The 14,978-nt window shown below is 41.5% G+C and overlaps 1 protein-coding gene across 2 annotated transcripts in view; it reads left to right on the forward strand.

Annotated features, from left to right (window-relative positions):
* Positions 1–14,978, forward strand: part of MTUS1 (microtubule associated scaffold protein 1) — a 131,253-nt gene that overhangs the window by 30,834 nt on the left and 85,441 nt on the right. Inside the window, exon 1 of one of the 2 annotated variants that reach the window (XM_056114063.1) lies at positions 9,014–9,241. The exons of the other annotated variant lie outside the window; for it this stretch is intronic. Within the exon in view, the coding sequence (XP_055970038.1) occupies positions 9,052–9,241 (190 nt within the window). The 5' untranslated portion in view covers positions 9,014–9,051. Of the gene's footprint in view, positions 1–9,013; positions 9,242–14,978 lie in introns of those variants that run through there. 2 annotated transcript variants of the gene reach the window in all.

The raw sequence follows: 14,978 nt of genomic DNA on the forward strand, positions 1-14,978 counted from the left end.
AATTTATTTGGGGGAAGTGTGGTGACAGGCTTACTCTTGGCTCTGTACTCAGGGATCACTATTGGAAGTGCTTAGGGGACCATGCTTATCAGCTGCAGGCAAGGCAAGTTCCTTCACCTCTTTGCTATTTCTCCAGCTATTTCTGCCATCTTTAACTGCAAAGAATTAAATACCAAGCAGTCGTTATATACTCATGCATTCTCATTTAGCACAGCGGGTAGGGCTTTCGCCTTACATGCGGTCAACATGGCCGACCCGAGTTCGATTCCTCCACCCCTCTCGGAGAGCCCGGCAAGCTACCGAGAGTATTCAATATGCCAGACACAGTAACAACAAAGTCTCCAATGGAGACGTTACTGGGCCTGCTCGAGCATCACTCAGTGCTGCTATAAGCTGTGCAAATCACATAACAAAATATTCGATGAGATTATAATGGATTCTCTATTTGCTTTTGTTTTTTATTGGTAATAATATTTTTATATGGAAACAGTTTTTATTCACTCCATGCTTACTGTAAGCAGGTACTTAAATAATGCTTTAAAAATACTTAAAATTACTTAATACTTAAAAAATGCTTAAATAATACAGTCTTTGATTCTAATGAGGTGTTCATGTCCAGATTTCTATTGAGATGATTGATGTGTTCTATTAGGTAATAGGGTAGGTTTTTTTTTTATTCAGAAAATGAATTAGTTCTTTAAGATTCTCTAAAATTGCTGAAGAGTTAACACAGGGGGGAAGGTTTTTCACTTGCATGAGGCTGGTCCTGATTAAATTCCCAGCACCACATATGGTCCCCAGAGCACCACCAGGAGTAATGGCTTGAGTGCAGACAGTCAAGCATGAACCCTGTGCACAGCCTGCTATGGCCTCCCAAACAAAACAATATATTAAAACCAATTAAATCATTAAAAATCAGTGAGTGCAAACATATCTTCAAATTCTTACAAAGTCATTTTTATCATTGCTGAATAGCTTTGCAAAAAAACATTAAACCCAAATTAATTTTCTTGACTGAGAACTGAGAGTTCAGGAGTTTACAGATGAGAAATTGTTTTGACTGGTAGATGTTTTTGTTGCTTTGGAAACAGCTCTCATTGCCCTGAAGGTATTTTGTGAGTAGTGTGGGACCTACGTTCTTTCCCAGCCCATTTCGTAAAAAAAAGGAGGAATCCAAATTAGAGCTGGGAGATTACAGTACATACCTGAAGGCTGGACTTTTCTTTGGGAGAATGAATCATTTTATATGTCAGAACAAAGGAGAACCATCCAGGAGTTTGTTCATTCTTAGGTTACCTGTCTTTATGGAAACATGAAGAATTTTCAGTAGTATAGCAAAATGATTCTTCACAATAGCCATTGAAAGCAGTAAGTAGGGTGTCAAATTTTTTTTTCCTCAGTGAAATAAAAGCATTAAAGAATAAGGAAGGACTGGGAAGATAGTTCAAAGGGCTGAGCAAATACTTTGTGTGTGGAAGGCCCTAATTCCATCCCTGGCACCATATGGTTCCCCCAGCACTGCTGGGAGTGACCCTTCAGCCAGAAGTAACCCTGCTCCAAATATAGCTAGTGCTCATAGAGGCACAGGAATAAATATGCTTGTTACAATCTATAGACTTTATGAGTGCAGTCTGTTTTTCCTTTTTTTTTTGGTGTTGGGTAACTAGATATTTGACATCATTGATTTTAATAACATTAATATTAATAACGTTAATTTTGAAGAGAAAATTCATGTGATCCTGAATATGTATGCAGTGTATAAAAGAATACGTTCCTATTCCTACATGTTCCCATCTCTTTTTCTCCATGTCTCACTTTGCTAATTCTCCTACCACTCCCATGAAATTCTTGTATGTCCTTTTTAATTTTCAACGGGTAGATAAATAAAAGATGTTTTAATTTAATGATATATTTTTTGATTTGTACAGGAACCATACCCATAAATATCTCAGATGTCACTCTTGGTAGTACCATGGGAACCAGATGGGAGTCTTACTGGAATTAGCCAGGTGCGAGGGAAGCAATGTAACCTCTGTATTCTCTCCCACCTCCCAAATTGTTTTTTTTTTTTCACTTCATAAATATTTCCAATTTATTTTCAGTTGAAAATTCTTTGTTTGTGAGGAGTGCTTTTTGTGTCATATCCGGCAATGCTTAGTGGTTACTCCAGGCTCTGCACTTAGAAATTACTCCTGGCAGTGCTTGGGAGACCACCCCTGCTGGGTATGAAACCTGGCAATACTGAGGGATTACTTCTGACTTTGCACTAAAGAACTACTCATGGTATTGCTTAGGGGATAGATAATATGGGGTGCTGGGGATTGGACCTGGGTCAGCCACATGCAAGGCTCACCTGTTGTAGTGTCACTGCCCCCTGTCCCCGATTTTCAGTTTTGTAAGGTATTCCTTATTGTGTTTTTGTTGTTGAAAACAGTAATTTGACTGGATTTCCGAGTTGTCCTACTAAATTGTTTGATGACAAGCTTCAAATCCACTAAACTCGGTTGCTAAGACAAAGTGCAAATGATTTTACCTAGACAAAAGATGGTTGTAATTTTAGAATCTAAATAAATCTCTTGTCTATTTAAGTTTATGTAAAGCAAGTCCCTGAGTTAGTAATAACTCAGCAGATATATTTTTAAATGTTTGTGATTTATATTTGGGGTAAATTAAACATGTAAAACGAACTAGTAAGTGTTACTTTATAGGCGTATGAGTATTCTGTATTGATTTTTTTGGTCTGATTTTTATTTATTTATGCATTTATTTATTTTGTGGTCAGGAGCATACCTGGGGACTTATTCCGGGCTCTGTGTTCAGGAAATACTCCTGGCAGTGCCCAGGGGACCATATGGGATGCTGGGGATCAAACTCATGTTGACTTGCAAGTGCCCTACCCACTGTACTATCTCTCCAGCCCCCAGAATTTTTAGACAAGTTTTTTTGCCACTCCTAGCAGTTCCTGGATACCATGTGGTGCTGGGGACCAATCTGGAGCTCCCACATACAAAGCATGAGCTCTGGCCCTTGGAGCTATCTCCCCGACCCATACTTTCACGTTCAAGAACTTGGTGCTGAGTTTCTCACAGTCTCTCTGACCAATTTTGCTTTTTCTTGCTTTTACTATTGTTCGTGATGTGCATGTTCTACTGCTTCTTAAAAGTGTTAAGTCCCGTTGCAGGTACCCAGGGCTGTTTAGTTAAAACAGGTGAGACAGTGGTTGTATCTTCTCACCATTGCAGTGGAGGAACATCCTCTCGTTAAAGAAGAGGCGTACAGGCTGCCATGGTCCAGGAGGAAACACTGGGCCTCAATGTCACTGGAGAGCTGCGAGACACGAGTTAGCCGCATGCCCACCTACGTAGTTTCCCCATCTATCAGCTGTGGATTGTAGTGGTAACATCCTCAGAGGGTTACTCTTCGTTTCCACAAGCTTGTACTCTAGGCATAGTTTCCTGTCCTCTGTGTTCAAACAAGAATAATGGCACCATGTGGAAAACTTGGGCTAGAACCGTATGTTACCTTTAAGAGGAAGGGCCAGGTGGGAATGATACGGAAACCTAGCTGAGGAATGATAATCAGGCACTGGGTGAGGGTAAGGTGCCAGACTGCGCATGGTAGCCAAAGAGGTTCAGGTTTGTAACAGTTTTGAGACATATTGAGAAATGTCCATAAAACCTGTAGTGCCTTAGTGAGACACCCTGTCTAAAGAATAAGTGAATTTTCAAACCCACTGAGCCCTGATTTCACTGTAGCTCTGATCCAGAACTTGTCTTCTGTTACTTGCTCAGCCATGCTCCTTGGAAATTGCTCCTTTTTCTGAGGATGAGTCATCAGAGTTCTGCTGCTGACAGAGAGGAGTCGTTGGATGGATTTATGTTTTTAAAATCAGATTTTTATCTTAAAATCTATTTAAAAAAACTTTTTCCAGGCCTCCAGAAACTAGGGGTTAAATATGCACTTAAAAATAAATGTTCACTTGAATATTACCTGCTAGTTATCATAGGGAATGTACAAAGCTGGAGACATAAGGACAGGGGTCAGGCTCTTGCCTTGCACACAGCTGGCTCTGATTCAGTCCCCAGAACTGGATGTGGTCCTCGGAGCAATGCCAGGAGTGATTCCTGACTACAGAGCCAGAAGTAAGTTCCGAGCATAGCCAGATGTGACCCCAAACCAAAAAGAGTTAAATATAGTTGTTTTAGGGCAGGCTTGCACAATCTTATACTTATTACCTCTTTTCGCATGAGATATTCAACATGAGTGAGCACTGCCAGAAGCACTTTGACTCAGTATGTGGTTGATTAAGATTTAATGATTGGTTGTTGCGTGCTCAGAATATTGTTACAGTCGCCTATGTTTTCGCCACACCCCCATTTAGTTAGTCGATCCATATAGGGTTATGACCCACAGTTTAAGAAATTAGTGTTTGGGGTTCTGAAAGATACAGCCTGAGTACATACTTTGCATGCAGGAAGCTTGGGTTCAATCCCTAGCATTGTCAGATGAGGCCCCTCACCAAAATAAGGAAAAGAAACTAAGGTTTACACAAAATAGCTTCTGTGGGACTTAGATTAAGAGGAGGTTCTCTCTAGAATAGAACAGTATGACTAGTGAATGAGTATAGTACTTTCTGGGATAAGAGAAAACTTGATTAGAGTAGTCTGCTATGGTATGAATGCATAGTACAGCTGGAGACTGGTACAGCTTACTGTGGTAGTTTTGAACAAGCTCTAAAGAACTTATTTTCTCTTCTCTATTAAGACTCTCATAAGGAAACTCACTGGGACAAAGCAGTGAGTGTTACTTTTCAGAACTATTACTTAACTCATTTATGGTGACATTAATATGGGCACTGTAATTTTTATTTAAAGTGTGTTCCTCTTTTGGTATTCTTCGGTTAGATGATACTAATAGCATCGAGAATCTTGGTCTGAGATATATGGGATCATGGAAGGAAAGAATGTGATTCCAGCTCTAATGTTCTTGTTGTCTTAAACATGAGGCTAGGAAGAAAAAAGATTTATAATTAGCATTGGGAGACAGAATGAAGTTGAATTGTCAAGTAAGGAATTTAGAAAAAAATCGGTGGGGGTAGTGTTTGGGTCATAGCCAGAAGTGCTTAGGGTAGGGTTTACTTCTGGCTCTGTGCTTGGAAAGTGCTCCTAGTAGTGCTCAAGGGAGCACCATATGGTGCTGGGAACTAAATCTGGGTCGATTACATGCGAAATAAGCACTGTAAGGTCTGGGCTGTGTCTCTCCCCGGTAAGGAATTCTAAACGGTGAGTGGCATTGGAATTCAGGATAAGGCTGCAGGTGAGAGTCTGGAACTCATCTAAACGGGACAGCAGGTAGTGTAGACTAAATGAAATAGATGGAATCCTCAATATTTCCCCTTCCCTGTAGGTTGACAGGATGATCTCTTTGAGAGGAAGGCAGGGGAGATCGTTTTAAAACCAACCAACCAACCTTGAGCAATGCTTTGTGTGCAGGAGACCCGGTTTCGATGTCTGGCACCACATGAACTCCAAGATCACCCCTCCATCAAACCCCGGGCAACGCGAGGAGTCGTCCCTGGGCACTGCCGGGTGTGGCCTAAAAGCAAAATAAATAAATACATAATCTCTCGGAGAGGAAGGGAACTTGGAGAGTGAAGGAGAGTGAGGAGAGTAAATTGGAAAGGAGAATTTGGGATTGCCCATGTGCAGATAGCAGGCATGAGGATCTGGTATCCATTGGCTTTGGAAAGGTCGAGCATGGGAAGTTCATATACTTAACTGATGAGTGGGCACACTCTTGCTGCAAGATAGAGACGCTGGAGTGATAACCGGTTAAGTTTAGCCAATAAGAGCTCAGATGTAGGTGTGGAAAGAGTAATGACATAGCGCCACCTTGTGGTCAATATGGGGTCTTTTAAAAGGATTTTTCTCATCCTCTATTTCATTTAAAAAATTTTACCTATTTTTTCATGTGGTCGTAGCGTTGTGTACCATTGGGTTAGTTCGTTTACTTTTTTGCTTTAGCCTTTTGTGTACCTTGAGGGCAGTGAGGGTTGAATTTATTTCTTTTTCTTTGATGCCAAAAACTTCGGTCGCCCATGTTTCTGCTATCTACTGCACAGAAGTTAGTTGTGAGTTAATTCTTTCAGGGCACAGGGTAACAGCCACTCCTCCCGTGCCCTCATTGCCCCCTACATCCTCACTGCCCTTTTGGCTTTAAATAATCAAAAACTAAGTCAGTGCACATGAAGACAAAAAATCTTCCGTTGGAAACGAGGATTCTGAGTGATCAGTTGCATTAAGACAGCGACGGGAGCTTGCACGGTGTAAAGGAGCGTCGGTGGGCCTCTGGGGGTGCTGAAGCCAGAAAAGCTGATGCTGGGGCTAACTCAGCAGGCTGACCACAGGCTTTGCATGAGGGAGGCCGAGATACCTCCGGAATCGATCCCCGCGCAACACAGGCAGAGCTCCTGAGAGCTGCCGAGTGTGGTTCGAAAGGGAAAAAATGAAGAAGAAAACCAAAAATCAGTGCATCTCGAAACCCACAATCTTTTATTCTGCAACGGAGGGGAAAACATATATTGTTTTTCTTAATGTTATTTTGAGGCATTAGCAGGTAAAACATCTCTTGATGAATTTCTATGAAACTGGTGTGTATGTGTTGAAATGCCTAATATTTTCTCATGAAGAATTTCAAAGTGTACCTTTTATTTATTTTTTCTTATTTTTATTTTTAAGAACTATGATTTACAAAGTTTTGATAGTTGGGTTTTAGGCATAAACTATTTTAACTCCAATTCCACCACCGGTGTCAATTTCCCTCCACCAAAGTGCACCTTTTAAAGTGCTAGGAATCTGGACTTTTCAAACAAACCTATTTAAGATAGACAAATCTCCGAAGGACTGTTGGAGCCCTGATGAAAATTAGAAAAAAGATAACTTCAGTTCCACGTTTTTGTAATAAGCTATTTTGTAGATGAATGTTTTTCTTTTGATTTAATTGATTAGCTCATTACCTTAAAGTGCCCCCCCCACACACACCCCTTTATTTTTTCAAACAATTGCTGTCTTTTTGGGGCAACAGTCAGCAGTGCTCAGGGGCTATGCCAGCTCCTTGCTCAAGGGCTGCTCCCAGCACTGCACATGGACAATTTATGGTGCTAGGAATTGAACTAGAGTTGATCACATGCAAGGCGAGTGCCTTATTCTGTGTACTATTTCTCTGGACCCTATTGAATAAATTTTATAATTGAATTATTTGGATGCCGGACTCAGTGTAATATGTTACGACTTACTTTGTGTGATTCAAACCCAGAATTTTAAAAACAATTTTCAGTTAATGTGAATTCTGTTTTTCTGTGTACTGGTGGCAAAGATGTATTTGGTCTTAATATTTATTTGTTCATTTCCTCTTCACACTTCCTCACAAAATAATTTGTGGAGTCATTAACTTAAATCATATTGAAGTGTCTAAATACATGCCATGCCTGTGTTCTGTTCCCTAATGGGTGGGCTAAGGGGTACTGAATTAAAAGAATGGTCTTGAAATAGAAGAGAGAAGAAAAATATTTACATGGATACTGGAATAACTAAGCACAATAAAAGGTATAGGGAGGATTCTTCTATTTATTTATTTGTTTATTGCTTTTTGGGTTACACTCCTGGCTCTGCACTCAGGAATTACTCCTGGCGGTGCTTGGTGGACCATATGGGATGCTGGGAATCTGAAGCTGGGTTGGCTGCGTGCAAGGCAAACGCACTACTCACCGTGATATCGCTCCAGCCCAAGTTTCTTCATTTTAGAAAGGACTCATTGGTGACTGTTGAGAGATGGCAGGTAAAGCCTTGCATGCCAACAACCTGAATTCAAAACCGGGCACCACATATGTTTCCCCAAGCTTGCCAGGAGTAAGACCTGAGCACTGATGTGTGCCCACCCCTCCCCCCTCCCCCCTCCCCACCAAAAAAGGGGAAAAGGTGAGGGATTATGGATGAAGGCTATTTAACCTTTCTGGGTATCAGGCACTTTTACAGGATCACTATATGTGTGTGTGTGTGTGTGTGTGTGTGTGTGTGTGCGTGTGTGTGCGCGCGCGCGCTTGCGCACACGCGCACACACCCAAGCCCACGTGTGCTCATGTCTATGAGTGGGCGCGCTTCCTCTCTTTCAAATTCCTTCTGTTGTGACTCTGATTGGAAATGTAAGTAATCAAGGTTCAGAGGTTGTGGGTCCCAGGATGTCCCGCCTGTGTGCATAGGCTGAGACTGTGCTTGTGGGGTAAAAGGATTGACCTGATGGCTGAATTAAGGTACACATTTCCAAGAGGTCACTGAACAGCCATGGTCTCAGGTGATCATTAAGCAGCCGGGTCCCAGAGCTTGAGGAATATTGGAATCTGCTACTTGAAACCAGGCAGGATTGTTCATCTGCTTCCTGTATTGAATGTTGAAGTGGGAGCAGCAGGGTGTATGTGGGGGGGGGGAGAGAGGGGGTTGGGGTGTAACAGAATTCTCCAGGAATTTGAAAACGCCATTCACTTGTGCATCTCTGCCCCACTTTCAAAAGGGGGGCGGGTCATTTCACCTGCAGCATACTCTTTGCAATGGGAATTTAAAACACAAAACTCCCTACATCATCACCCCTGTCCAGAAGGACCACAAAGCGCTGGCTGTGTGTGCCTGGCAGCAGACAGCTTGCGCTCTGCTCCCCGCTGCCACTCACGTTCCCGTTCCGTCCTGTGTCTGACCCTCCTGAGGAGGATGTGAAATGCCTTTGTCCGTTCCTTTTTGTCTCTCAACAAAAGGGGTTTGCCCTTTCCCCAGAGAGCCCGTCTAGGGGCGATGTGTCCCTGTTGCGGACGATGAAGCAGGGAGCTCCGGAGTCTCTCTTGGCTTGATTTGTGAGCGGGTTTAGTCTGCTGTGTGTGCAGTGCCCGGGAGCTTACATTCCCGCCCCCTCCTCTGTTCCAATTCACCAGGAGCAAAGCATGAGGGCTACGAGTGTGAACATGGCTGCAGTTTCCCCTGCTTAAGCTGGCTCTGATCCTTTTAAATGACTATACCAGGAGGATTTCGCAGTTGTACAGAAACGGAGATTTCTTCAAAAATATTTATCAATTCTACACTCACCCCACCGGCTGGTTCCGAGAAGTACTACGATGCTACCTTATTGACACTGCTGGTCCTGGGATCCTACAGCCTTTGTATAATTCCTTTGTTAGCCACGTTTACTGGGAAAAGAAGTAGGTCGCCGATTTCTTGCTTGATTCTTCTTCCTTTTTTTTTTTTTTGGAAGCATGCCTTAATTTTATTCAATAAATGGATTTAGCATCTCTTGATGGCTATTTTTTGTAACTTGTACTATGTTTATGATACTAATTCTTGGGCATATTTATAAATTGTGGGTGATGCTGTATAGACTCAATCTTTATGTGTTAGCCGACTCACTAAAAATAATTTACCAACATTATTGACATTCTTGACACATGAAATTGCTTTTGTTAGGAGAGAATGTTTGTCTTATTTCTGATTAGATAGCTAGTAGTTTTTGAGAAAGTACCATATAGCTATTCCTAGAATTAAAATAAAAATACTGCGCCTGTGTTTTATTCATTGTATTAGATTATATCTAAAAATATTACAGGTCTATGGCTTTAAAGGTAACCACAAAACATGGGAAAATAAATGTGAGCTGAAATTTTAGTTCTGATAATAATGGGTTATGCTAGGAAATAAGCCAGTGTTTGAAAAACATTTAAATTCATATTGGGAACCTAAATTTATATTTGAACCCTATTAAAAAAAGGTTTTCTTGCTTTGTTTGCTTTTTTCTTTGTGATCCTGTGAATGGCATTCACTATGAACTTCTGAGATCACGCAATGTTATTGAAAAATTAGTATCTGGCTCTTGGTACGTTAGGATCTTAAAGAAATTACATCACCAAGTTTAAAATGACCAAATCAAAATATTTAAGATTTGGCAGATTCTGGCAGATTCTTTTGAGTATGTTCTATTGAGCACAATAATATTATGCGAATATAAAGCATTGCACAATTTTGATATCAAATGTACTCATTTGGGGGGGGTTAAAGGTTATTTATATGCTCTTTTAGATTTATAGAGCTAAACTATAGTTTAAGATCATTGGATAAAAATAAATGATATGTTGAGGTCTTGAATAGAATTGAAGGTCTGAGGACCATGTGTAAGTGAAAAAGGAATTCTTATGGCTGAAGCGATAGTACAGTGGGTAAAGCACTTTCCTTGCACGTGGCCAGTCTGGGTTCGATCCCCAGTACAACATATGGTCCCCTGAGTCCTACTAGGAGTGATCCCTGAACACAGACCCAGGAGTAAGCTGTGAGCAGAGTCAGGAATAAGCCCTGAGCACTGCTGGGTGTGGCCCCCCAAACAAAAATAAATAACAACAACAAAGCAATATCTTGGGAAAGCATATAATTTTGCTATATTAGTAAACAGAATTCTTGCCAGTTTGGCTATGAGAACATGTTCAGTTGGGGGAGACAGATGGGAGGGGAAAATACGAGATTCTCACCAGAGCTCTTTGCTCTCTCTAGGAAGTCGAGGAACAGAGGAAGCTAAACAAAGAAAGAGCGTTCTTTCAAACCCTCATAATTAGCTATTGTTGCGCTGGTGATATAGGTGGAAAGGGAGGTGTAACTCTGATTCATCCAGTTTTCCTACAAGTTGATACCAAACTGGACCAGTCTTTCATTCTCTCAGACCCCTGGGATTCTTACCAATTAAATGATGATGGTGGGCGGGTGCTACACCTGTGTAGGATTCTTGAAGGAACAAACATTTCTATTTTCATTTTTTTCCCCACAGGGTGATTGTCCCTAAATATTTGGGAGGAGAGTATTTTGAGTTGTGTAATAGATTCAGCTGATAGTAGGATTAGTGTAATTTCCCTTTGTCTCTTCCTAGGCAGATCCAAGAAAGAAGCATTTGGAGTACAGAGTTCAAACTTTTTCAAGTTTCTTCCAGGAATATTGTAAGGATTTGTGCTGGACTAGTGATGTTTGCAATCAGAGAGAGAGAGAGAGAGAGAGAGAGAGAGAGAGAGAGAGAGAGAAGGGATGGAAAACAGCTAACGCATATTTTAGCCCTGTATTAGAAACCCACTTAAAGACTTACACACACATAAATGAATTGCCAAATAATGTAATATTACCTATGCCAGTATTAATCCTGTTTTCATTATTTTAACATTTTCTAGGGCAAATAAGAGACTTTTTTTTAGTAATTCTGCTTTTGGAATTTGAAAGCTTAGTCTTCCTTTGTGATTTGATTTCAAGCCAGGCCAGCAGGTGCTCTGGCCCAGTGGGGTGTGGAAACAAACCCCCACCCCCCCCACTCAAGAAAGGAACAGAATGTTGGCTCTGTGTGTACATAATTTACAAAGCAAAGCCAAAAATAAGGTAGATGCTAGAATATCTTACGAATGTTAATTTGCAAATAAGTCTGGAACAGCGAAGTGTTCTTTGATAGAAAAAGAATCTCTTCTGCTGTAGGTTTCTCTGAGAATTTCTCCATTCTTTAACTCTGCATCTCTCTAATTCAGCTTGAGCCACGCTTTGACCATGGGGACATGAAAATGTCATCCTTATTCTGGCATAATTGAGCTGCCAGTGGAATAAGGGATATTAAGAGCCTAAGAGCTTGCTTGAGACCTAAGCCTACTATGTGTGATATTTTTGTGTATTAGCAAGCACCTGTCAGAGTATCACCCTGGCTGAAACACCATGTCCAAGAGTGCCTCACAGGGACTGAGGTTCATGGTCTCTTAGTGGGGGTCCTCTGAGAGTCTCGGGTCTGCCCATTTCTGAAGCTAATACTCAAACCCATTCATTGTACACAGAGATTCAGGACCAGAGCTCTGAGCTCAGATTCTGTTCCGTGACTTGAAGCTGTCATGTGTCTCTTACCGTTCAGGAAGACTGGCCACTGAGGAGTTTATAACCTGAGAGAAGGGCCAATTTAGATGCTGTCAGGATGACCCACCACCTGCCATGGTAGGAACTCAAAGAGCAGGCAGGGAAGATACTCAGAGAGGTGTCCTTCAGGTTGGGGTACCTGAGGAAGCACTGGATCAGCTCAGAGTGTCTAAAAGAGTGAAAAATGTATAAATGGCGGCCATGAAAGTATATGTAGCTATGCACAGTTTGTTTCCTACCAATGGGAAAGTGAGGATAGTAGAGATGAGAAATGTGTGAAATCAAGGATCATATAATACATAATAAATGTAAATTCTATATAATTTCAAATGTATATTATGAATGTCATTGCATTTATACCCAAGTCAGACTCAATAATTTTTTGTTTTTTTTGGGTCACAGACTATGGCCCTCAGGGCTACTTCCAGCCTGTGCTTGGGGTAGGTAGCTTCAACATTGAGCTGTTTAATTTCCAGGTATTTGATTTGATTCTCCATTTCTGTGCATGATTAACTTCTATATTCGGTGCATTGTGGTCTGAAAAGATAGCTGGTACAATTTCTATCTTCCTGATTCTATTGAGGAATTTTGTGGCCCAGCATATAGTCTATCTTGGAAAATGTTCCATGTACACTGGAAAAGAAGGTGTATTTGATTTGGGGGGCACGAAAGGCCTGTTAGCCCTCTCCCTTCCATTTCTTCCTTCAGAGTCAGTACTTCCTTGCTGAGTTTTAGTCTTGTTGACCTATCAAGAAGTGATAAGGCAGTGATGAAGTCTCCAACTGCTAATCGTTGCTGCCAATGTCCTTTTTGAAGTCTAATAGTTGTTTTAAGTATTTTGCTGGTCCCTCATTGGGTGCATATATGTTTAGGAGTGTGATTTCTTCCTGGTGTACATATCACTGTTTATTTAAAAAAATGCCTTCGCTGCCCCTTCTAATCTTTTTTTTTTCCAGCACAAAATCTATGTTGCAGATATTAGTATGGTCACCCCGGCTTTTTGAGGGAGCTGTTTGCTTGCAGAATTGTTTTCCATCCTTTGACTTTGAGTCTGTGTTTGCTCTGATTGTTCAGATGTGTTTCTTGTAGGCAGCAGAGTGTTGGGTTCAGTATTTTAATCCATTTTGCGACTCTGTGTCTTTTAATTGGTGCATATAGACCCTTGACATTGAGAGAGATTATTGTCATGGGGTTTTGTGTCATCTTTCTGTAGAATTTTGTTGTGCTTGTGGGGTTTGTCTAATCTGTAGAATTTTGTTGTGTTTGTGGGGTTTGTCTTGTCTTACAGTAGCCCCTTCAGACCTTCTTCTGAGGTTGATTTTCAGCTGATGAAGTTCCTGAGCTGCTGTTTATCCATGAAATAATGTATCATTCCTTTGAGTCTGAGTGAGAGTCTAGCTCGATTAAGTATTCCTGGTGATGCATTCATTTTATTGAGTTTTTTTCACTATATCCCACCATTGTCTTCGGGCTCAGATGGTTTCCTCTGAGAAGTTTGCTACAAATCTAAGGGGTGCTTCTTTGTGTGTGATTTCCCTTTTTTGACCTTGCTGCTTGCAATATTGTGTATCTATCAATGGTATTCATCATTCTGATTATGATATATCTCGTAGTGTTTTTTTTCCTTTTTGGGTCACACCCAGCGATGCACAGGGGACCATATGAGATGCCGGGAATCGAACCTGAGTCAGCCGTGTGCAAGGCAAATGCTCTACTTGCTGTACTAACACTCCAGCCCCTGTCTTGGAGTCTTTTTATTAGGACTGCTTTTAGCTGGTACCCTTCGAGCTTCTTGGATCTGGATCATTCTCCAGCTCTGGGAACTTCTCAGCAATAATATCTTTAACTGTTACCACTTCATTGGGGCTGCCTCCCTGTCCTTCTGGTATTCCAGTGATTCTTATGTTGTCCCTTTTAAATTCATTCCCTAGGTCTCCTATTCACCCTTGAACTATTTTGAAGTCTTTTTCCTTTGTCTGTTGTTGCCTGTATGCTTTCTGTAGCTCATCTTCAAGCTCACTGATTCTGTCTTCAGCAGTTGTCATTCTACTGTTGAGGGCTCTCGCTGAGTTTTTAATTTTATCTACCAAATTCTTTATTAGTGACACTTCTGTTTGTAGCTTTCCTATTTCTGCCCTCGTTTCTTTCTGTATTTTATTGGCTGTCTGTCTCACTGTTTCTTTCTTATCCTCCTTCAATTTGCTGGATGCCTGTTCTGCCGTTTCTTTGAACTCAGTGAGCAGGCTCAACATTTCATCTCTGAATTCATGATCAGATAGACTGTTTATGTGGGTATTTCCTGTTGAGGATTCTTGGCTGTTTTCTTCATCCACTCCTCATGGTGGGGATCTGTGCTGTTTCTTCACGATGCTGTAGTAGAATGGAGGTGGATCCCTCCAGTTTGCTATCAGTGTCCCCCTCTCACTGCAAGGGAGGATTCTGGAAGGGATTGGTAGCTGGTGGTCTCTTTTCTCCCCTTCAAGAGTACTAACTTCCTCTTTGTTGCTCCTCTGTGACGTATGTGGGGTCTCCAGTGCAGCTTCAGGGGATGTTTTCTTTTACATTAAGCTTGTTCAGATTCTTGTGTTCACCAAAATTTTTATGAGTTTTGGGAGTATTTTTATTGGAATGGGCTAGTGGACTATTGGCCTAATGTGTTTGGGATAAGCAGTCTGTCCTCATAAGAATTAGGTGATGGAGGATGAAATATGAGGCCAAAGCACTATGAAAGGGGGTAGAGAAGCCCTTCTCTACCTCTGTACCTGTGGGGGAGTGGCACGTGTTGGTGCTGGTCCTGGGTTAGAATTCTACTTTCAGTGCATTTCTAAAAATACAGGAGTCCCCTCTGTCCTAGGTGCTCATTTGGGCACCTTAGCCGAGAAGGGGCCTTCCAGTTCACTCTGGCATGCCACCCGAGAGACTACGCCTTGGGGCTGCTTCCCTGTCCTACTGGTACTCTGATGACTCTTAAGTTGTTCCCTTTGAATTCATCCCCTAGGTCTCTGACTTACCCTCGACCTA

Source organism: Sorex fumeus, unplaced genomic scaffold, assembly GCF_029834395.1.
Source record: "Sorex fumeus unplaced genomic scaffold, SorFum_2.1 ptg000024l, whole genome shotgun sequence".
NCBI lineage: Eukaryota > Metazoa > Chordata > Mammalia > Eulipotyphla > Soricidae > Sorex > Sorex fumeus.